Source organism: Ips typographus, linkage group LG16 (genome assembly GCF_016097725.1).
Source record: "Ips typographus isolate SLU linkage group LG16, UJ_Ityp_2.0, whole genome shotgun sequence".
NCBI lineage: Eukaryota > Metazoa > Arthropoda > Insecta > Coleoptera > Curculionidae > Ips > Ips typographus.
In genome coordinates, this window is record NC_138437.1 from 9,377,662 (window position 1) to 9,400,659 (window position 22,998).

Here is a 22,998-nt window from a genome sequence, read left to right on the forward strand (position 1 = left end):
ATGAAAAGCCGGAAATTACAAATTTATTGGAAGCTCAATCCGTGGATGGAATTAAATAAGAAAATGGAAAAATCAGAAGTTTAATATCCGGCTTCCAGCAAACGCCTTTGCAGATTGAAACGGTGAATTGAAAATCTGTATAAAGAAGAAATATGCAATTACTTGTAATGAATTTAACACGTTTTTATGATCGTTGCAGAAAAAGTTTTATTCAAGAGATCTATAAAAAAGCGGGTAGTATAGCGGTGCTAAAAACTAGGTACTAAAAAGATAGAATGATAACCCGAAGATACGTGCAGCAGGAATACTATTAAATTTGTGTACCACAATATGCACAAATAAAAAGCACTGATGAGTAAAATCTGGAAAAAGACATGTTTGTGATGGCCACACCATTCCTATTCCGAATATAGCTCTATTTTTACAGTTACGTAAATGCGTACTCAGTTCTAATTGTCACTTCCAGCCAATTGGAAATAACTATGTAGGCTGTTATTGTCCCCCAAAATCGTTCTCACTCTCTCTGTCTCTGGGTGTAGGAAGTAGAGAAACAGAACGATTATAAAGCTACATGTACACTGACGCTTAAAATGCATTTAAGAAAATATATAGGGTGGAAGAAGGAAAGCGGACCAGTGGAACTTGACGCAAATGTTTTCTTCCACTCCCTCACTTTTCCTATATCAAAGGTGGGAAAAACCACCATCATATGCAGTGGTTTTTCCACTTAATGGTCAATATTTTCCCCCCAAGTGTTTCCTACAAGCGCATCGGCGCCGACGCCAAATAACGCAGTGAACTAACTAACCATCCATTGATTTCAGTTTTCATTTGCGGGTCGTAGTCGTGAAACTCGTTCGTATTCATCCACTGAAGACAATATTTTTAGCTTTAATAGAAAATAATTTTTAATAATATAGGGTGAATAAAAAAAGGATGAGTAATTATAAGGTAAGAAACCTTCTATTTGGTTGCTTTGGTAGTGCAAATATTAAATTTTTCCGAAAACCTTTTGAAAGAGTATTTAATTTTGATGAAACTAGATTTCATCAGTCCTTTCATTGCTCATGTCGTAACACAATTTTTGATAAAAATTCTTTTACGTTGAATCGCAATTTGATACAATTTGGCAACATTTCCAGGTTACTAAATGTTTACTATTTTCATTCAGAGTCTTTGATTGAATCGCTCTATTGCGGCCTAGTTAATTCAATAAAAAGCACAATCTGACTGGGGCTCAATCAATCACTGATATGATATCCAAAAGCATGTTAAATATTTATAAACTTTTATATATTATATACATTTTTTATTACATTTTATTGATCGGCTAGCTGAATTACAGGCCTACTTTACTCGAAAATGTCTATATACACATAGAATCGATATAGTTCTTTCTCTTTTGTATGTGTTTTTACACTATTGAGGTCAGTCGTTACCCTATGCTGAAATGTACTGCCAGTATCTGCGTTTGTTATCACTCTACATACGGGTAAAATGTAGAATGGCAATAAGCTGGTAATTAATATTGCTTGAAGACTGCAAAAAGTCTTGAATAATGAGTGAATTATAAAAGAAACTGGTGAGTATAAAAGGGTTATGATGAATGATTGCTTTAATGACTAGGATAACATAAAAGGTACGTATGATGAAAAAAAGGAAAGCCAAACAATGGAGATGATCCATTCATTTTGATAGTGATAATGCAATGTCGATTAGTGGTTAACAGTGTTAAAGTTGAAACCGTTTGACAAAGGATAATGATAATAATCTCATTATTTCATATAATAGTTTGGTCAACTAATAAATTGGATTAACAATTACATCAGGCTTGCAGTTAAATTTAGTTAGTGGCTTTCCATTCTGTTTAAACACACTACGATAATATTACCAGACAAAGAATATCGATCTTTCCTTTTTGTCGCTCTATCCACATTTCGCAGATTGCATAATATGCTGGATACTCCATGTTGGACCCTTCGAGATAATCTTACCAGGCGCCTGTTAATGTGTTACAAAGTTACAACCCTTTTAGAGCTTATTCCCTAAGAAACTCATATAGAGGGTAGGCTTGCCAAGTTATTGATTGTCTCACTGACTTGGTTTTCTTTGTTTTTAACGTTTAAGAGTCAAGCAATTTGGACTGAAGTGTTTCTAGCTCATTAACTTTCTACACACAATAAACTCAAACAGACATATACAAGTTTTGATTTTTTTCTAGAATTATTGGATATATCCAGGGCGTGAATGTGATACTATTATTATGTAAAATTATTAGGAATGTAATGTTCTTGTTTTATTACGATTTATAAAAAATTTCATATTGGGGAGGTGATTTAATGGAATCGAACTGAAGGGTGAGCTGATATGTAAATTCCCTGACAGCGAAAAACCTATTTATTTGAAATTCAATGATGGCAATTTACATTAAACTTGGGGAAAATGGCTTCCAATGTCCCATATATTTCATATATGGACCGACAGGCTTACGCAATTGAAATTCAATTTGTGGTCGATTCAAAATTAATTGATTGTATCTTCGTTAAACGCGTATATTAACCAGATAATTGATATACATGCCATTATTCACGTCGGTTTTGAAATTCTAAATCTAAATTGGAAACGAGTTTGAATTTTCTATGAAAATATTTGGTCTGTTTTTAACATGAATACTGTTTATTTTGTTATTAAATCCTTTTACGTAAATAAAATGAATATTATAATAATAAATTAAACTGAAAATGTGACTTGTTAATAAATAGTAACCCCCCCCAGACGACCGGCTGTCAATCAAGTAACAAAAGGTTGAGCAAACGATTTAATATTTACAGAAATTGACTGAATAAGTTAATTATTCAAGCGAGGGAAATTGAGTTCAAAATTAAACGATAAGAGTTTTTCCAGTAGGGGGCTGAACGGAAACTGCAAATATTTTCATTTCCTACACCTCACTGTCTCTTTGAACTCAATCGAAAATTTCTGAACGAAGATTAAAATCCAAAAATTAATTATTTTATAAATTTAACGAAACTTTTGAAGCGCACGTCAAAACAAGCAATAAAACTCTCCCGTCTAGTGGGTGACGTTTATGATGTTATTTATACAACTGGAATAAAAGCGAAGAGATAAGTAAATAAAGCAAAAGAACTTAACACCAACAAAACGAAGAATTTAGGAGACTAATGGAAAAAATACTTTTAAAGGAATCGTTTCTGTTTAACTCTTTTTATACCCTTAGGGCGAAGTCATTCTTCCGTGATTTAAACAAAAGGGGATTTGTGATTTTCCTCTAAGGTTATGAAACTTAGTTAAGCAGCAACGGAAATGAGAGATGAAAACTTTAATATTTATTTACTATTTACTATAATAGTATAACAATTAGTCGAGAGGCAAACCACTGGCGCATTATAGTGTACAAACTGTAGGAATTAGTGGGCATTACTGGGCATTAAATTAGTATTATTCAATCAACTTTCATACGTCAATAAAAAGCTCATTTCATTAGCTATCTATTAACATATAAAAGCTTATAGAAAGTGTAGCAAATAAGCTAATTATTAACGATTGAACAAAAAATGCACCAAAAAAGTCATAAAGAAATGACGCCCTCTAGTGGTCAAACCGTCCAACGTATTAACCCCAGTTGAGGTATTTTTAGAAATCCCATTTTATTGGCTATCCATTGACGTATAAAACTTTACCAAAAATAGTGCAATTAAGCGAGTTTTTGAGGATTAAACAAGAGGATGCACCAAAAAAGTGATAAAAAAGTTGATCAAATTTGACGCTTTCTAGCGGCCAAACCGTCTAACCTATCAACCCAAATAGGGATATTTTTAGAAAGCTCATTTTATTGGCTATCCATTGACGTATAAAACTCTACTAAAAGTAGTGCAATTAAGGTAGTTTTTAAGGATTAAACAAAAAGATACCCCAAAAAAATTGGCCAACGTTGACGCCTTCTAGCGGGCAAACGGCTAACCAATCGATTTTTATACGTCAATGGAAAGCTCATTTCATTGACTGTCCATCGACATATAAGAGTATATACAAAGTGCTACAAACACACGTGTGTTAATTACCTACACCACAAACATTTTTTTACTGCTTAAAGGCTAATTTGACTATAGAAAATTAGGAAAACACGGTCACGTGACTTACTAGATATACCAAGACGTAACGCTTGGAGATTTTTTGAAAAACTCTTTTTTCAAATGACAATTTTCGTAAGGGTCAAATTTGCCTGAAACACCGCCACTATCCTAATGGGTTTTGCGTTATGTTAGCCAGTTAGTGCAAGCGAAAATCGACCTTAATGATCTCTCTCCTCTAGATTTGCCAATTATTGGCCGCATTTGTTTTCATGCTCCATGGAGCGAGCAGAGCGTTTTTGACGTCAGAATGACGTAATTTGACAGTTGGCCAAAGTAGAGTCTGCTCGCTCTATGGAGCTTGAAAACGAATGCGGCTATTGTGCTAAATATCAGGGCCGTAACAGTCAACGAAAACATTAGCTTTGGAGCCCTCTGGCGGCCAAACGAAACAACCTATCAACACAGGCGGCCATATTTTTTGAAAACCTATTTTATTTTCTATCCATTGACATATAAAAGTCTATACAAAGTGTTGTGTGTGACAATAAAGACAGTTTTGACTAAATTTGGCAACTACTAATTTAACCTTCATTAATTCGGTTATTTTGACAGTTACAGGATGGAATATATTAATTTGAAAAGTGATTTTTTTAAATAAGTGGTGTGATACAAACTTTCTTTAATTTTGAACAGAGAATCAGACAGAATTATAAGAATATGTTCCGTTTGAAAAACTAGACGTTCTCTCCTTTTTTAGAACTGATTTTGTGACTACACTGTATTATATATTTTGACGTTTTTCTTCACCCATTCCTAGAACAAACCTTGTTCTAACATGACAAAACACAAAAATCCTGATATGTATAAATTAAAAATGTTTTGGTGACCGAAAATATCAAATTTCACATAAAATGGTAAATTTCTCAGAAACGGATACAGATAGGTATACAGGTCTGGTAAATCCAAAAGCGACCATAGGAAAACCGTGTAACGGACAGAGAAACGTAGGTAATTGCATGCACGGGAGAAAGACAGAAAACGAAAAAAATATCAAGTAGGCCATATTTTTAGCGCGCTGTTGCCAAACGCCGTAAGTAAGTTTGTCGAGGGTATTGAATACTTACGGCGTTTGGCAACAGCGCGCTAAAAATATGGCCTACTTGATATTTTTTTCGTTTTCTGTCTTTCTCCCGCGCATGCAATTACCTACGTTTCTCTGTCCGTTACACGGTTTTCCTATGGTCGCTTTTGGATTTACCCACCAGGGTATCCCATTCCGGTTAATTCGTTGCAGGCATATTTTCTTATTTTTACTTTTTTTAATTTTTTTAATTTTTTAGACTCTCCAGTTGTGGTAATTCGGGAAGTTAGTGGGTATTGTTAGGCTAGGTTAGATTAGGCTAATTATCAGGATTTACTGGGCATTATAAGAAATTAGTGGGCATTATTAACATATTAGGAATTAGTGTACAAATTTTTACTCAGCGGTTTACCCCTCGCAATTAGTACAGTTGTCAATAATATAAAATATTAAGCAAAACATTTTCAAGTCTGCAATTGCCATTCCTTTTTGAGTAATGTAAGAAACATCAGCCAGATATTTTCCTATTTTAGTAAAGAGTTTATGTAAATTATTGGTTTTAAAAAACTAGTACATAACTAATAAGCTAAAAATTCCTAATGAAAACATTAAATTACCTATCGTAGTTAAATTATTGAAGCGACGGAAATTGAGTTCAAGGTGGTTTTAGGCAGGTTGTTGGTAATTAAATTAGAAATTACTAGGAAAAAAGTATGAGTGTTAAAAAGGTTTCTTTAGACTAATTCTTAAAGGAGCTAATACGATTTTTAAATAAAGTTATTTCCATTAGGAAACGGTTTCCACTAAATAAATTTGCAACCCTCAGTCATAATTTAGCACAGTATGATACACACTTTTATTGTATTGTAAGTTTTAACTCTTTCATAGTTTTCAATCTGTTTTTCACCATTTATTTTCAGCCCTTTAAATCTTGCTTACAATTGAAGGTCAGAAACCTGGAAGTTCAATTTTATTACATAAAGCAATTTAAGCCTGCAGACGACAGCTAATTATCTGGACAAAATTCAATCGTTGGAAAGAGCAAGCAATCAAGCTACAATAAGAAAACTCTTCAAAAACGAGATCTAAACAATTTTCTACAGATGTGCACGCTTGCAGGCCTTTGGTTAAATACAATTTTCTCGAAAGGAGATAAATCTTATTTTGTCCCATATGAAAAAGAACGAAGATTTTTAGTTTAGGATTTATGCTTTTGCGGTTTTATTTTATTTCAATATTATTTGGCAATTTGTCTTTAGGAAACAAATTTTTGTTTTATTACCCTTTCACTTGGATAATTAAATAAACAAATAGAACTACATTTCGAACAAAGCGTCTCGTTGAAAAAGTCATTCATAAAACTACTCCGTTGGAAAAGTTTCGATGTTTCTTTTTATTGAAAATTGAAAAAGGAATTCTCTCGGCTCTTGAGAAACGGCGCTTTAGTAGCACAAGAAGGAAATATGAGGATTAATTAAGCTTGACGAAATTGCTTTAAAAAAGTAAAAGTTTGAAGTACAAGGAGTTTATGCAAGTAAGCGCTAGAAATTTGGAGAAAAACGAGGATTTTATTATGCAATATTAACTTGTTTTCAGTTTAAATTTTATCAGAATTACTTTTCCGACAGAATTATTCATAAATTAATTTTTTATAATTTAATTGGTACCTCTTTTTTTCGGTAAAGTTTAAGATTGATATCCGTTATTTGTATTTCAATAATTGAATCCTGCAGGAACTGGGATTAAAAATCAACATTGCCTTCATGAAAACTCTTATTAAATAACAGAGATTAATGGAAACCTTTCATGCCTACCGGCAAGGATATTTAAGGGTCACAGAAGAAATTAATCTTTTGTCTTCGATAAATAGCAAATCCCTTTTGGCTCTGCTGTCCTATAATGAATGTATGCCTGATGTAAGGGTTGATATCGGATGCGTGACAGGTTAATTACCAACTTGTAATTCCCTTCCAGTTATACACAAAGTTAATTAAGCTTCAGCAAACTAATCTCTGAAGGCAGATAACTTGTTGGACTTGATGCGTAATAAAGCAAGGATTGTTCAGTCACATATGGTTTTGCTTAAATCTCATTACTTTATACAGTTTTGATTATAAGTTATATTATTTTATAGTAGAGTACTTTCTACTTACAAACAATTAGATTATAAATAATATACATAATTTTAATACATCTTTCTCCACGATCTTTTATTTCACGTTTAAGAGTATCTTGTTAAATAAAATTAGCTGTATAATGCAGGTCTAAATCACAAATTTGTTTAAACTTTTGATGAAGTTGGTTGAAGAAGTTTCATTGAAATTCCAATCTCTTGTCAATAAATTTACTTTAAGCCCTGTCACGTTCTAAATTATTATTTAGAGAAATTTCAGAACAGGATTATGCTGGAACTAATTAGTTTAAAAGTTGGACGTTTTATGATAAAAAGTATGAATGATGATTAAGCTAATTGCAATATCTGAAAACAAATTTTACAATTTTTTTTTGTGATAAACTCCTCAATAAAGTCAATGTCTCCGTTTGAAGTCTCTTCATAAAAATCCTGATTTTCTCTTTGAGCTTCGAATATCCTGCTGAATTTTTATTCTATAAGCTTTTAAAAGCACACGAAGCTGAGTAGTCGATTTGCGTTTTATTTCTATACTTTTATTTTTCGCCGGATGTCGGCTTTTTAATAATAAATTATTTTGTATTTCTTATGCGTGTACCTGACATCCAAATTTATTCGACGGCTTATTTTTTATGTATGATTTAATTTAAATTTTTATTGTCCTGTCAAGAAAAAAACCTTGATCAATGTTCAATTATATACTTCGTAATAAACACAATCAACTTCTAGATTATATTTTAATAGCAAATCTCTAGTCAATATTGATAACACACGCTCAGAAATTCGGTTATTATTTAAGGAAAAAAATGAATAAAAAACATGACAAAACACCTAACAAGTTTAATTAAACTTAGTCCAAAAATTGCGTTGTGATGTTTTACTTCTGAATTGTTAATAATTAATCGTTTGTTTTTCTGACTTTTCTCTGATGTTTTTTTTATATACAGAAGTGGTTTAGTATGGTATTTTTAGTGCAAGGTTGACTAGACATACCATCTAGAAAATAGAAACTTTCCTTTGCATGCATTTGCTCATAAAAATTAAAACTAATCAAATATCATCATCATCAGTTATCACCACGTTCATATTTTAGTAAAATGATTGAATTACTGCATTGGCGTGTTTGGGTTTGATTGTTGCTACCCCAGCAAATTGAACTAAAAATACATTTACAGTGTTTGCTATGAGATTTTAGGAAAAAGGCAAAATTTCCACAAAAGCTCTAGTTAGATGTTGTCAGATAAAAATATTTTTTTCAGTTGCTGTATGCGTAAAGAAAAATGAATATTCAGTGAGTTTTTAGGAACTAAATGATTTTTTTTGTCACCGCAACTGCAATAAACTTAACTTAATAGAACAAACACATGTATTGCTTTTTAGAAAGCCTATCATTGTCAGGATGTGCACATAAAATTTCATATTACACGCGAACTTCAAAGCTTAAAAAAAATTAATTCGTGTTTTAGGCTTCTGGAAATGTGCGTTCAATCTGAAATACCTATAAAAGTCTGCGCTCATCTGTGATGGGCATCAGTTTTATCCCGGCAACTCTCGCGGAAAGTAAAAATATCGCACCGTCTCTGAATTTCCTCGAATTCTGGAAAAAGGTGGGATTAATATTTGATCGTCGTGGTATTTTGCTTTCCCTACTTCATTCGGTTTACTTTGATTAAAAAGGAAAAAATTAAGTGAACGTGAAAAATTAAACACCACTACAATAACAAGGTAATTAACTTCTATAATTTACAGTAGGTTTCAAAGTACAATTTCTCTGAAATTGCAAATCAATAGTCAAGAAATTTGATCAGATAAACTTGAATACCTGGAAATTCGAATAAAAGCGCGCCCCACACAGTTTATTCCCATAATAAACTTTTTTATCTGTTTTTTAAAAGTTAACGATGCTAACAGGTTTTCGAGAATGTGTAGGTGACTTGATATGAACAATCCAATTTTCGTTTCAAACCTTGACAGGTGTGTATGACAAGTTCAGTTCTTATTGGTTCTTGTTTTACAAAACTTTAAACTAGTTTAGGGAAGGATATTGAAACTTGTATATTACTCCCATAGACCGGTTGTGATTGTACCACTTCTTCTTTATGAAGTTATTTCTTGCCTTTTCTGCCAAAACCATTATTCTACCACCCTAATGACTACGATGTCGAAGTTGGTATCCCGCTTGTATATACCGCTCACCCATTAAATACTCACATATTAATCTTTAAAATAGAAGAGAGTACCCAAAACTGATAAATAATGGAGACGTGCAGTACCAAAAGGTCATTTATCACGTGAACAAAAAAATAAAATTCATTACAAATAAACTGGCTATCATACCCTTACTGATTATGAAATAATTTTGAGCTCAAGGAACACTTAAAACTTGCAAGAGTATACAACTTAGAATCCAATTTGTTACAGACCAAACGTTTAAAACGAGAGAGAAGAAGATGATAGATCCATCTTCGTCTGAGGAAGACAGTGATGAAGAACATGGAACTGGACATCATGTGGGACACCATCCACCCTCACATCATCCTCATCACCAAACGCATCAACACCCGGTATGATTTTATTAATAGATTTAGAGGGTGTTCTAAGTGGTAGTTATAGACGGAAGCGTCACCATACCATTCTCATGGTTCCGATGGTAGTGGAATCCTAGAGATCCCCAATAATGCAGCTGCGCTGCAGCGATCTTTATCACCAAGCAGTGCCGTCTCGGTTTGTATATATCTTCATATTAAATTAGCTACAACTTAAATGTACTTTAATTAGGTGGAAACCCACAGTATTGGGTCTTCCTCGAGAGCTAACTCTCTCCCCCGACCTACTAGTCCGTCACCCTCTGTTGCTTCGGAAAAGACCGAAGTTGATATCCAAGAGAAGCAAGAACGTGAAGAAGAAGAAAGGAAGAAGAGAATCCAACTTTACGTTTTTGTTTCTCGATGTATAGCGTACCCCTTTAATGCTAAACAATCCACTGAACCTACTAAACGACTTCACAAAATTACTCGGCATCAGTTGGATGCTATTGTAAATAGATTTCAGGTAAGAATCCAATTTCCTTTATATAAGTATCAGTTTACATGCAACTTGATTTCCCAAGAATTGCATCACTACTATCATATTGAACATATTGGTTTGCGGTTTGTTCATCAAATTTCCGTGTGTTAGCAATCGGTTAATCACAAAACCGACAGGTAATTCAATAATTCCTGCATACAAACAATAATTGGCGATAATGGTTTTCCGATTGAGTTTGATAGGATTATTATCACGCAATAATAGGAAATGTGCCTAAATGCCTCTAATTAATTGATCCAGGGCGTAAACTTTAAAATTTATCAATTTATTTTATAGAGTTTTTTAAAAGGCGAAACCCAAATTATGGCAGACGAAGCGTTCCAAAATGCTGTGCAAAACTATAATGATGTGTTCTTAAGATCCGAGAGGGTCGCCAGAATGGTTCAACTAGGTGCCTGGACTCAATATGATTTCCGAGAAGTGTTCAGAAGTAATATAGAAAAACGTGTTCGGTAAGTTTGTTTTTATCAAAATAGTTGTCGTACTTTTTGTCCGCTAATCACTGACGTTTAAAAAGTTCAAATTCTCTCTTGTCAAAAAAAAAATACAAAAAGAAAAATACTTCTCTCTAGAGTTATATGTCAGGTGATACCTGTTGCAATTTGCAAACGAAAAACTCACAAACCTGTCAAAAGTGTTTTTACACAAGAACAGATATTAGTCACGTGATTCAGGACAACTAAACTCGTACACAAAGAGTTAACCTGATTTTTAAGTGTAGTAATATAGGCCATCTTGTTTTGTCACAATGAGTTAAAATGAGAGCCATTGTGTTTTTTTCTAGATCATTACCCGAAATGGAAGGGTTAAGTAAAGAGACTGTATTTACCTCCTGGATGGCAAAATTCGATTGCATACTCAAAGGTGCGTCTCCTTTATTACCCAATTAACGCAAATCTGAAATGATTTTTCTAAATTTAGTGCAAGACGATGAAAATAAAAGGCCTAGAACCCAAGCAATCAACTCCGAGTTATTTTTATCCAAAGAACAATTATTTGATATGTTTCAACAAATTTTGGGAGTGAAAAAATTTGAGCATCAGTTACTCTATAATGCTCTCCTGGTAAGAATTGTTTTGAATAATGGTGGAAGCTGTGTTTTTGATTAAGTTATACCGAAAATAAAATAAAAATCAGGTTGACATCCCAACCTCAAAAATTTGTATTATTGCCAAAGTGTGCAAAAAACAAAAACAACCAAAATTAAAATGATAGAGTTCTCTATAATTTTTTTCAAACTCACATATACCTCACAAAATACTCAATTTTGTTACATACTGAAATACTTAAAACCTAGTAATACAGCTTCTACTTGGACCTTAATCTCGTTAGAATTGCAAAGACAATTTTGATTTATCACTTAGCTGGAATCTGCTGACGAACAAGCTGCGGCAATTAGAAGAGAATTGGATGGCAGAATGCAAAAAGTAGCGGAAATGGAAAAGGTAAATATATTAGGCCTGTGCTTACATTAAATTGTAGGGGTCTAATTATTGTGCGTTTGTTCCTTATTTCTTTTGCCTTTCTAAAGTATAATTCATCGGTCTCCGCATGAAGGAAAACTTCTTGTAAATGTTTTACTAATTATTTTAGAATTTTCAGAGTTCTATAGAGTTGCGGGTGTAACCAACCTTCGTTTTGTTATTTTTTTTAGTTTTTGCTACAGCGTAAAGGTACTTGATGTTCGTCCATTTGTTTACAGAAAAAAATTATTTTAATATCCTAGAATCAAAAGGTACTGAAAACATGTATTTGTGTTTTATTTACTGAACTTCTTTGCTCTATTTATGTTTTCCAATCACCTAGAAATGCTCCATAAGAATCCTTGTGATATATTACCTTTATTCGCGGTGACGGTCGAGATAGGATTCATAAATATAATTTTATTGATCCAGACTTTCCAGAGGAGAAAAATACAGAAATGAAGAACCTTAGATGTTTGTTTTCAGAGGGTTTCGATAAAAACGTGGAAATTTTTCAGTGTGTGTTTGTTTATAAAGTGTCAATACATTATTTACAGGTAAGTACATTTTCTTTTGTCTTTTTCTTCCAGATTGTGGACACTTTGAGAGGAAGAAATGCGGAGTCGTAAATTGAACGATTTTGAGAAAGAGGAATTGTTTTTCGTGAGACTGAACCAATTTGCTTTTGCAAAGAATTATGAAATAAGCAAAATGTATGAGAAGAAAAAAGATGCAGAGAAGTTTTTGTTTTAAACTTCTGGCCGCTTCTGCTTTAATACATTTTAAATGCACCAAATCCCGAAGTTCTAAACATTTCCTACTTTTTCTTAACCAATTGTTTGATAATGAATAGTGTGCGGAGACCGACGAAGTTTTGTTTTCTTATGACTGTGATATTTTAACTTTTACTGTCTGGCATAAAAATTTAGTTATTAAAATGAGCATTAACCCACAAAGATACTACCAAGATAGTACCTTTGCGGGAATTCTAAAAGTATTTACAGTTACTTTTTCTGCCATACAGTAAATTTGTAAAATATACAAGCAAAAAGGCTTTGGATGTATAAACAATACTTGTCAGCCTTGAACAACCGAACTGAGCCACAAATTTTTTGTCCACCAGAACCGAAAGCTGTTACCAAAATTTGTATTGAAAGAAATGGAATCACTTTACATCGAAGAACAGAAACAAGCTATTAACTTGCTGATGACAAATTTGGAGTCCCTACCAGTATCGAAAGGATCCACGGAATTAAAATACGGCTTGCAAAAATTAAAACGCTATAATCACAGGTTGCATAACCATAATAATCCATATAATGTGAAGCACCTATTGATGAACTATGTTACTTCTTTTAGATCGCAAGGATCTTTAGCGAAACTGGAAGGGGATTCCGCTGATAGCGATACAACGCTGACCAAAATGGATGTCGTCCTAACATTTCAGCTAGAAGTAAGCCATTTAAAGCTTCAATTTGCCAGCACATATCATTAATTTTTTTTAAGGTAATTGTAATGGAAGTTAGGGGTTTAAAATCATTGCAACCTAACAGAATTGTGTACTGCACAATGGAAGTAGAAAACGGTGAAAAATTACAAACTGATCAAGCCGAAGCTTCAAAACCCATGTGGGACACTCAAGGAGATTTTTGTACTACACATCCCTTGCCCATAGTGAAAGTGAAACTCTTCACTGAAAATCCTGGCATGTTGGCGTTAGAGGATAAGGAATTGGGAAAAGTCATTTTGAAACCTACGCCTTTATCATCAAAGGTATTTTTTTTTTCTTTAGCAACAAGAATTATCCAAACGTTCAAATGATACTTTAAAACTAACGTTATTTATTTTGCAGGCACCAGAATGGCATAAAATGACAGTTCCCAAAAACCTTCCCGATCAAGATCTACGCATAAAAATCGCATGCAGAATGGACAAACCCCTAAACATGAAACACTGCGGATACCTCTACGCATTAGGGAAAAGTGTCTGGAAAAAATGGAAAAAACGTTACTACGTTTTAGTGCAAGTTTCCCAATACACGTTTGCTATGTGCAGTTACAAAGAAAAGAAATCCGAACCTTCCGAAATGATGCAACTTGATGGTTACACAGTGGACTACATCGAAGCATCAAGCGGTAAGTCAACTGAACTATTACTACTACCAATCTTATTAAAGTAACATACCTAGAATACTAATTGTAAATTATTTTCAAGCAACATTGATGGTTGGAACGGGTAAGCGTAAGTTACCACCATAATAAAAACCAGCGACAGAATACCCCATAAAACTCAGTGTTTGTTTCCAGACTTGGAAGGTGGTAGATACTTTTTTAATGCTGTAAGAGAAGGAGATAGCATTATATATGCCAGTGACGATGAGAATGAGTGTCACCTTTGGGTTATGGCTATGTATAGAGCTACTGGCCAATCTCACAAACCCACTCCTCCAGTTACTCTCCAGGATAAAAATTCGACTATCTCCAAAATTCAAGGAGGTCAGAATTTTTCAAGCCAAAATCTTTAGTGACAAGTTACTATAAAAAAAAAATGTTTCAGATGCTGATAGAGCCAGAAAACATGGAATGGAAGATTTTATTTCTGCTGATCCATGTCAATTTGACCATCATATAATTTTCAAACTATTACAGTCCTTAACTTTGGATTATCGATTGGCTGATATTTATTGCTCTTTGGTAGGTGCTCAACTAAAAAGTAAATTAATTTGGAATTTCTGAATTGAAAATTTCCGGTTCCCTTGTATGCGAAATTGCGGTTGGAAACTTAAAACTTTCAGCCCGGCTTCTACTACGGTTTCGTCGAGGTTTAATTGCTGTTGAACTTTTAGGGATGGTTCAGTTCAGGGCAAATATTTATCCTGGATGAGTATTGTGCTAGATATGGAGTTAGAGCCTGTTACAGACATTTGATGTACTTGTCAGACCTTCTGGATAAAGCCGACAAAAACCACATGATTGATCCTACACTAATTCACTTCAGTTACGCCTTTTGTTCCAGTCATGTGCACGGAAATAAGTTAGTACCGCTTTAGTTTCGTTTTCTAGCACACTGATTCAAAGTACACCACTTTCCTATTAGTAAAACACTGTTAATGAGTTGTTTTCTATCTAGCCCCGACCACAGAAACTTTGTTACTACAAAACTTTACTGGCGTCAAACTTGTTTAATAGTTTCGACTTTCTACTGCAGACATTTGTTTTAGGTCTCTCGCAATCGACGAAAAAGTTGGCTACAATTTGCCAACAAGTCCTCAAGGGTTTGGCAAGTAAGTGTAAACCATTGTAACAATACTATAAAGCTGTTAAAATCCCACACACTTTTACACTTTAAAATTAATGAATGCTTCGCACTTAACTACTACACACAGCGCTTACTGCATTAAACAGTGTCATGATGCAATGAAAACAATAGACCAAGAAATAGTTACTTTGAGTCAATGTGATTGTTATTATTACTGCATACAAAATACAATATTTAATGTTGTGATGAAAGCAAAACTAACTTTAACAACAATTTATTTAGCATGGAACCAGTACCTGACGGAGTTGGCAGTGTCACTTATGAAGAAAAGGAAAAATTCCAAGAAATTCGAGAGAGACTCAGAGTAATGCTTGAACATCAAGTGACAAACTTTAGGTAATTACTCACCACCAAATATTATACAATTATAATGCTACTTATATACCAAAAATAAGTTTTAAAACAGTAGACTTTGTGAACACTTATTTAAGGACCAACTACACACACTCATCAGGGATTTTGGTAATAATTATTATAATAATTGTAGACACAAGGGTGTTCAATACATTAAAGTATTGAAATTTGCTTGCATGGTTTCAAAAATAATTTAGATTTAGGTTGAAACTAATTCCTAGTAGGTGCTTAGTATTTTTAAATAGCTGAGCCAAAGTTCATTCTAAAAATTTAGAAAAACTAGTTAAAAAAATCCAGGAGAGTTGCGACAATTTGAGATGAGTTCTACAAAACAGGTTTTAGTATTTTTCTCACCGCTACGTTTATATATAGAGTGTATCAAGTAATCGGGGTTGCAAAACAATTTTGGGAAGGTAGAAATATGCCTTATGTTAATTTGTCTTTAATTTACACGTTTGTCACTTATACAAAACACTCTTATTTAGGCACCGGATACATCGGACACCCTTAGACACTCTGTATATAAGGATTAGAATAATAACAACAAAATAATACCATTACTGCTTAAACACAAGTTTTATTTATGCATGATATGGTTCCTTCTAATGACTGTAATACCAATAAGTTAAGACAACGTAACACTCTTCCTTGTGTGAACCAACTATACAGTAAATATTGAGTGATATTTACCTATCTAAAATCATTTTTAGATACACATTTCCTTTTGGTCGTCCTGAAGGAGCACTCAGAGCCACCATATCCTTGTTAGAGCGTGTGCTTATGAAAGATGCCGCAACACCGGTAGCTCCTGATGAAGTTAGAGCCGTTATAAAGAAATGTTTGGAAACTGCTGCTCTAGTAAATTACACTAAATTATCATCAGAAGCAAAAATTGAAGGTTTGAAGAAAGTTTAATTAGTGGAATAAAGTTGTAATATTTGTATTAACTTACAGAGGATTTAAGAGGGGAGACTATGGTTTCCCCGAGCAAGAAACTGGACGATTTAATCCATTTGGCTGAGCTTTGTGTGGATTTGCTTCAACAAAATGAAGAGCACTACGCCGAGGTAAGCATGTTTTATTTTAATCTTATTCCTCAGTTGTACCATTTCTCTGTAAGCTTTAATGGATTGAAGGCTGCGAGGGTGTTTTTGCTACTTGGTCTTTATAAATGTTGCTTTTATTTGACCTGTTGGTGTGTGTTTTTTGTTGCTAGCGTGACGTTACTCGTTAATCTCTAACCATAAATAATATGTATAATAAAGTAACCATAATCAATTACAAGTCAATATTTTTCACTAAGCACATCAATTTTTCAAGTGTACATTATACCTAGGGGTATATAAATCTGTGTTATTGTTCAACTGTAGGGTTGTGACCGATTTATGAGCCACACTCTTCAAACGAGTTGCGCACACCACCGAAATCGGCTAAAGGTGGCACGGCAAAGGCACCCTTCGCGGTTTTCATTGAATTTAAATTCTAAGAGTAAAGTATCAATTAAGGGGGTGCTGCGCTGTTGTCATTTTGCTGAGTTTGATGTAAATATATGTTTTTTTTTCTTTGGTGTTTGACGGACAGCGCCCCATTAAAAACTGAATCTTGTAGCATTGTTACTCTCATGCCATGGAAAGTGTGTTGAAATCTTGAGATCCGTCTAAAGTTTTACTAACCTTGGTTTTATTTAAGAATGTTACATTTTTATATCGGTGTGTACTTCAATTAGATGAAACCGTGGTTAGAATCAATTATAACATAAAAATTGAATGCCCAGCCTGTCTGTTTTAAAATGACTGTAAAACGAAAAGGTATATTCTATTGGTATGGCAACGCTTTTCCTGGCTTAAGTACCCTATTGTAATGACTGTTTGTGTAATTTTGTATGTAACTGTAGCAACTGCGTAAGCCTGAAAAGCCTGTGGCCAGCCAGTCTGCCCAAAATACCCAGGGGCAACCGGCGCCTGCGCAGGGCTCACCGGGTACCCCAAGTCGGCTCGCCAAGCAGCACTCAAACTCTGTGTCTCGCTATTGCATGCCTCCGCATGCCACTTACACCCCACCAGATCCCACGGCACGTACTCTTCTTATTCTTCTTCATTCTTCTTTTAAGCATTTCCTGGCCCCTTCTACTTTTCATTTTAATTGTTTCGTAAATGAGTTCTTTCACTGTCAAACAAAACTTTGCAAAAATATACAGGGTGTTTAACTTACTTTGGCTGAGCAACAGTTGTTGACATTTTAAGTTTATTAATTTTACATAAAAATTTAGCTCAATTAGAGAATAAAAAATTTAAATCTTTTTTAGGTCCTATTGAAGCACCCTGTATATATGGTGTTTTAAAATATTGACGCTATCGTTGTTGTGACCCTGAAAAGAGGAGAGGCCAGGATAATTGAAAAAGCAGTTACTTTATATTATCTTCTGTAAAAAAATGGCTTTTTCAATCCTAGCAGTAGGCAACAATTGTCTTGTTGTCTTCTAAGACCTACTTTAATAAAACCTGCAAAGTTGAACTCAACACAAGGTGATTGTTGAACGCTGCTAGTGGGTCGGTGGTCTGGATAATACTGCAAGTTGTTGTATTTTTGTTGTCTCGTATGCTTTGTGGATTTTTCCAGAAAAAGCGCGTTCAAAGACAATTGAGTTGAGAGACAAATGTTGTTGTCTTAAGGTTTCTCTAATCGCCATGAAAATAAATTACAAATTAATGCAGGCCACCTAGAATATGGCATGTTTAAATGTTTTTTTTTTGGAAATCTTTACCACAAAAATACCAGTTGATAGAATGATAAAAGAAGTTACTAACATTTTTTTGTGGATACAGGCTTTTGCTTGGTTTAGTGATCTTCTGGTGGAACATGCTGAAATATTCTGGTCACTTTTTGCTGTGGATATGGACAGAGTTCTAGCTGAACAACCAGCCGACACTTGGGACTCCTTCCCTTTATTCCAGATTTTAAATGATTACCTTAGAACTGATGGTACTTTGTTCTCTAATAATATTGAAACCGACTATCCAGAAAGTTATTTTTACAGACAACTTAAAGAACGGCAGATTTCATCAGCACTTGAGAGACACTTTTGCTCCTTTGGTAGTGAGATACGTGGATTTAATGGAATCATCGATTGCGCAGTCCATACATAAAGGATTTGAAAAAGAAAGGTGGGAAATCAAGGGGTAAGTTACGAATACTAAAGCCCTTAACTGCCCCGCACCTGTCCTTTGACGAATTATTTCAATTTGGTTTATTTCAGGAATGGTTGCGCAACCTCTGAAGATCTTTTCTGGAAACTGGATGCTTTGCAATCTTTCATACGTGATCTGCATTGGCCGGATACGGAATTCCGTCAACATTTAGAGCAACGACTCAAATTAATGGCTTGCGACATGATTGAATCTTGTATTCAAAGAACTGAAGGGGCTTTTCATCAGTGGCTTAAAAAATCAGTAACATTCCTATCCACTGATTATATATTACCTGCTGAAACTTGTGCTATGGTTAATGTGATTTTGGATGCTAAAAACCAATCTTTCAAACTTTGTGCTGTGGATGGGATTGATTTGGTAGATGTCCTGTTTATAGTGAATTACCTACATAGAACTCTAAGTTGTGATGATTTTAGCATCAATATCACACAAAAATTGATGATCAAATCGACAAAACTTTGGCTAACATGAATCAAGGAATGCTCAATAAACTTATGTCAGTTCTAGAAGCCACTTTGACTAAACTGTCGCGTTATGATGAGGGAAGTCTTATTGGGTCCATTTTAAGTTTCACGGTAAGATATTAATTTTTGGTGATGTCAGTCACTTGAGAAAGAATCTTGTAGAATGTTTCTGGATCTGGGAAAGACGTGGGACAGAGCTACGTGAATTTTTTGAGAAATAGTATGGAGCAAATTCGCGGTAAAGTTACTGATGAGTTGTGGATTTTAAATTTTTTCGAACAATGGTACACAGCTCAAATGAATATGATTTGTAATTGGTTGTCTGAAAGGTTGGACCATACGTTGCATCCATACCAGTGTACGTGCCTTGCTCATATTATAAAAGTAAGTCAAATGTTATTTAAGATACAAAGTAGTAAAAAATTGTATTATGTTGCAGAAAATTTACTCGGATTTTGAACTTCATGGTGTAATGGAGGACAAACTAAATTCCAAAGCTTATCAAACGATCGCTCAAAGAATGCAGACTGAAGAAGCCACCTGCGCGTTGACTTTAGGTCAAGCTGATGGGTAAGCATAAAAAGTGTCAATAGTTTCTGCTCTATACCAACTTTGTTAATTTGATGTTTCAGGGGTGTGGAAATGGGTGAAGACGACTCCGATAGCAGAAGCAGATCGTTAATGGGTAGTATAGCAGGGGATGACGGAAATCCCTTGCAAAATGTAGGAAATATGGTAGCAGGTAGAGTGAGTAATTTCCTAGGAAAAGGAATAGGAGGGATTGGATCAAAATTAGGTGGAAATTCTAGTTGGTTCTAATGGATCGTTGAAAATTCTTTAAACTCCGTTTTCACCTTTTAACAAAAATGAGTTGCTGTGAGAATTTTGAGATTGGAATTAAATAATGTATTTGCATGCGGTTGCACTAGATAACGTAAGGAAATAGCTAGCAAAAGCGATAAAAATTAAGAATATTTAAAAATGTTTGGTATCAAGCCACTGTGTATAATAGCTAATTTTTGAAGATTAATTGTTTTACTCAGTTAAATTACCGTTACATATTTTAACATAAAAATCCTTTATAGCAAGTTGAGCACGTTATGCTAGCTCTAAGCATATTTATATATATAAAAAAAGTTTTGGAGTTACTACATACATTGAAGCATATCAGATAAACTTGTCTTGTTGGAAAAATTACCGCTGGATACCTATCTCGAGTAATTTACGTTCAATTTTAGAAATTAAATAGCACACTTTTTTTGCTATTATTTTTCTAAAATGTCTACATATTAATTAGCAGCACGTTAACATTGAAACCTGTGCATTTCTTCAACTTTCTTTGAAAGCTAAATCGAGTAAAGATACCAAAAATGTGATAAAACATGGACTTAATGAACACAAAAAAAGAATATGCACCTGAAAATGTACGGAACTTCTTCTGTGTATTTTTTTTTTCATTTGGATGTAGTCCTGGTTCAACGTTAAAATATTTGTGACTGTTACAGAATTCTTTAGTTCACTGAAAGTTTGGCTAAAAAGTGTACATTTTCATTCACAGACATGGCCTTAAACCCTAACTTTAAAAACTCCTTTATCCATTTAGTAAAGTATTAGTTTAATTAAAGATTTTGAACCATTGTCAGATTATTATTTGTCCAGTCCAGTGTCGTGTTAGAATAATACGTTTTAGAGTTAAAAAGAAAACTGCCATTTTCTTGTTATCTTCAAGTAAGTAAATTGCAGTTTTAGTTTAGTAAGAGATGATGAAATTCTTCCCAAAAGATTGTTCATACAAAATATTCTTTTTGATTCCATCATATCATGAGACAAATTGAAACAGAAAATTTTGGCATGAACCATCTATAATTTAAAGCAATTTAAGACAATTTGCGGTTATCACTAGAATTAATAACATTCATCGGCTTGGGAATATTTGCATGTACACAAGAAATATATTTGTTTGCTGGTTACAAACGAATTATCATGCAGGTGTTCCCAACCCGGTTCTGAACTGGTTCAGAACTACTTTTCCGGGTAAAAGGTTTCTTTCAGCAACAAAAGAAATGCTATAGGTTCGAACATCGGAATGTGACAAGTACAAATTTATTTTATATCTTAGATAGCAACAAAAAATTTGTGATAAGTGTTTAGAAAAGTATTAGGAGGTATTTATCTTAACAAATTTAAAAGTTCTTGTGTATAAACTGAGATTATGCGTTGTTTTGGGCTCGAAATTGTGAAATTTCCCACTAGTGAAAGCTTTAAACATAACTAAGAACCTTCACAGTAATAATTAGTGTTGTGATTTTAATACTATTTCTAATAATTGATGTTAAAATTGGTGTTAACGGTAGATAAAATTATTTTTTAAAATGTTTTTAAGTAAGCTTCGTCGTTGAAGCTGAATTAGAATGCATAGGTTATAGTGCCTTGTTTGCAAATGATATTAAAAAATCGTCGTTTGAATTCATATATTATGGGTTAGCTGTGTCTAGTTACAATAATACGTATACGCCTTCATTGCTTAACTTCATAGTAATAATACCAAGGCCTTCTAGCTAGGATAGTAGTCCTACAATATCACAAAATGCCTTATATGAGTTTCTTACTTGCCAATAGAAGCAATTTCGATAAAATGTTCATTGATTTTCATTACGTGGTAAGTGATCTGGGAACAAGAAAACTATTTGTAATAAAATCTATAACCCGAGTAGGTTTAATAAGTTGAACATGAACGGTGAGAAATTTTGAATAACGCACTGAAACATCGCGATTTTCATTAAGAAAGACTTAAAACTACTATAAAACATTTGGGCTTGAGGGTTGATTGATTTTGGACGTAAAAACCCCGATAGGCAACAAAAAACAACGTCATAATCCCAATAGTATACAAGATTAGTCTTAACTTTCATCATATGTTAGTATGACTAGTGTTTAACGTATTTAAGTTGTTTCAAACACCCAAATTAGTGGTGTTTCGTATTATCTCTAATGTACTATAATTATCATTATTATTATATACCTTTAATATTTTTCAGTCAAATTTAGGCCTTTTGCGCTTTCAACTTCTAGATGCAGTATTGTTATTGCTAACAAGCCTATTGTATTAAAAATATTCATGCTATTTAATATTCATGTATTGCAACTTAATCTTCGTATATTTAAGATTTAACTAAGGTAACTTGTATGGTAATAAATAAATTGTTTTAAAGTACTTTATTGTGATTCATTGCTCCTTGATATAATACACAATTGTTGGAGGATTATTATAATTTTTCTCGCCAAAAATGGTATTTCCACAGTTATTTCTATCAGATTAAAAAACAGAAGAAAAAAGACGACAAAACTGAAACATCCATAAAATCGTTTGTTAGTAATTAATTTAATTCATATACTACACATATTGTTATCTACTTTTTTCATGTAAATAATTTTGAATTCAAAATTTATTAAATTCTACCAGGCTACAAAAAAATTGAAAGCAGAGAAGAAAAAAAAATAAAAGGCCCCAAACATAGAGGATGTTTTTAAAGTAATGGGAAAAAGAAAACTTGAGAGGATTGTAGATGAGATTGGTTGGTTTTTTTGCGTTATTAATTTTGAAACACACTTGAAAATTAATAAACAAGAGACGATCTATAAAAGAAGGGAACAAATGTTACTGGTTAATTACTTTAAAGCAATTTAAAAGAACTTGTATTATCTTAGGTTTTTGATTAGCCTAAATTGATATAAACTTTGAATTCCTGTTAAAGTGAACCAACGTTGATAGAAATGTAATTCCTAAAAAAAACCGC

At 33.4% G+C, this 22,998-nt stretch overlaps 1 protein-coding gene across 1 annotated transcript; it reads left to right on the forward strand.

Annotated features, from left to right (window-relative positions):
• The first annotated feature begins 800 nt into the window (after positions 1-800).
• On the forward strand, positions 801-22,415 carry Cadps (calcium-dependent secretion activator 1). The gene is made up of 26 exons (XM_081993704.1): positions 801-951; positions 9,728-9,870; positions 9,920-10,030; positions 10,085-10,357; positions 10,670-10,845; positions 11,178-11,257; positions 11,315-11,457; positions 11,758-11,838; positions 12,980-13,309; positions 13,363-13,629; positions 13,709-13,991; positions 14,071-14,097; positions 14,163-14,351; positions 14,413-14,549; positions 14,702-14,889; positions 15,397-15,510; positions 16,239-16,426; positions 16,483-16,595; positions 17,423-17,599; positions 18,354-18,510; positions 18,566-18,707; positions 18,785-19,094; positions 19,154-19,312; positions 19,364-19,585; positions 19,641-19,771; positions 19,834-22,415. The coding sequence occupies exons 2-26, from the start codon at positions 9,757-9,759 to the stop codon at positions 20,018-20,020; spliced, it is 4,299 nt and encodes a 1,432-aa protein (XP_081849830.1). The 5' UTR covers positions 801-951; positions 9,728-9,756; the 3' UTR covers positions 20,021-22,415.
• The last annotated feature ends 583 nt before the right edge of the window (positions 22,416-22,998 follow it).

Coding starts and splice junctions, on each gene's coding strand:
- Cadps (XM_081993704.1), top strand. CDS start 9,757: ATGATAGATCCATCTTCGTCTGAGGAAGACAGTGATGAAGAACATGGA. Junction 14,352..14,412: donor TATCTCCAAAATTCAAGGAG/GTCAGAATTTTT, acceptor AAAATGTTTCAG/ATGCTGATAGAGCCAGAAAA. Junction 16,596..17,422: donor ATGAAGAGCACTACGCCGAG/GTAAGCATGTTT, acceptor ATGTAACTGTAG/CAACTGCGTAAGCCTGAAAA.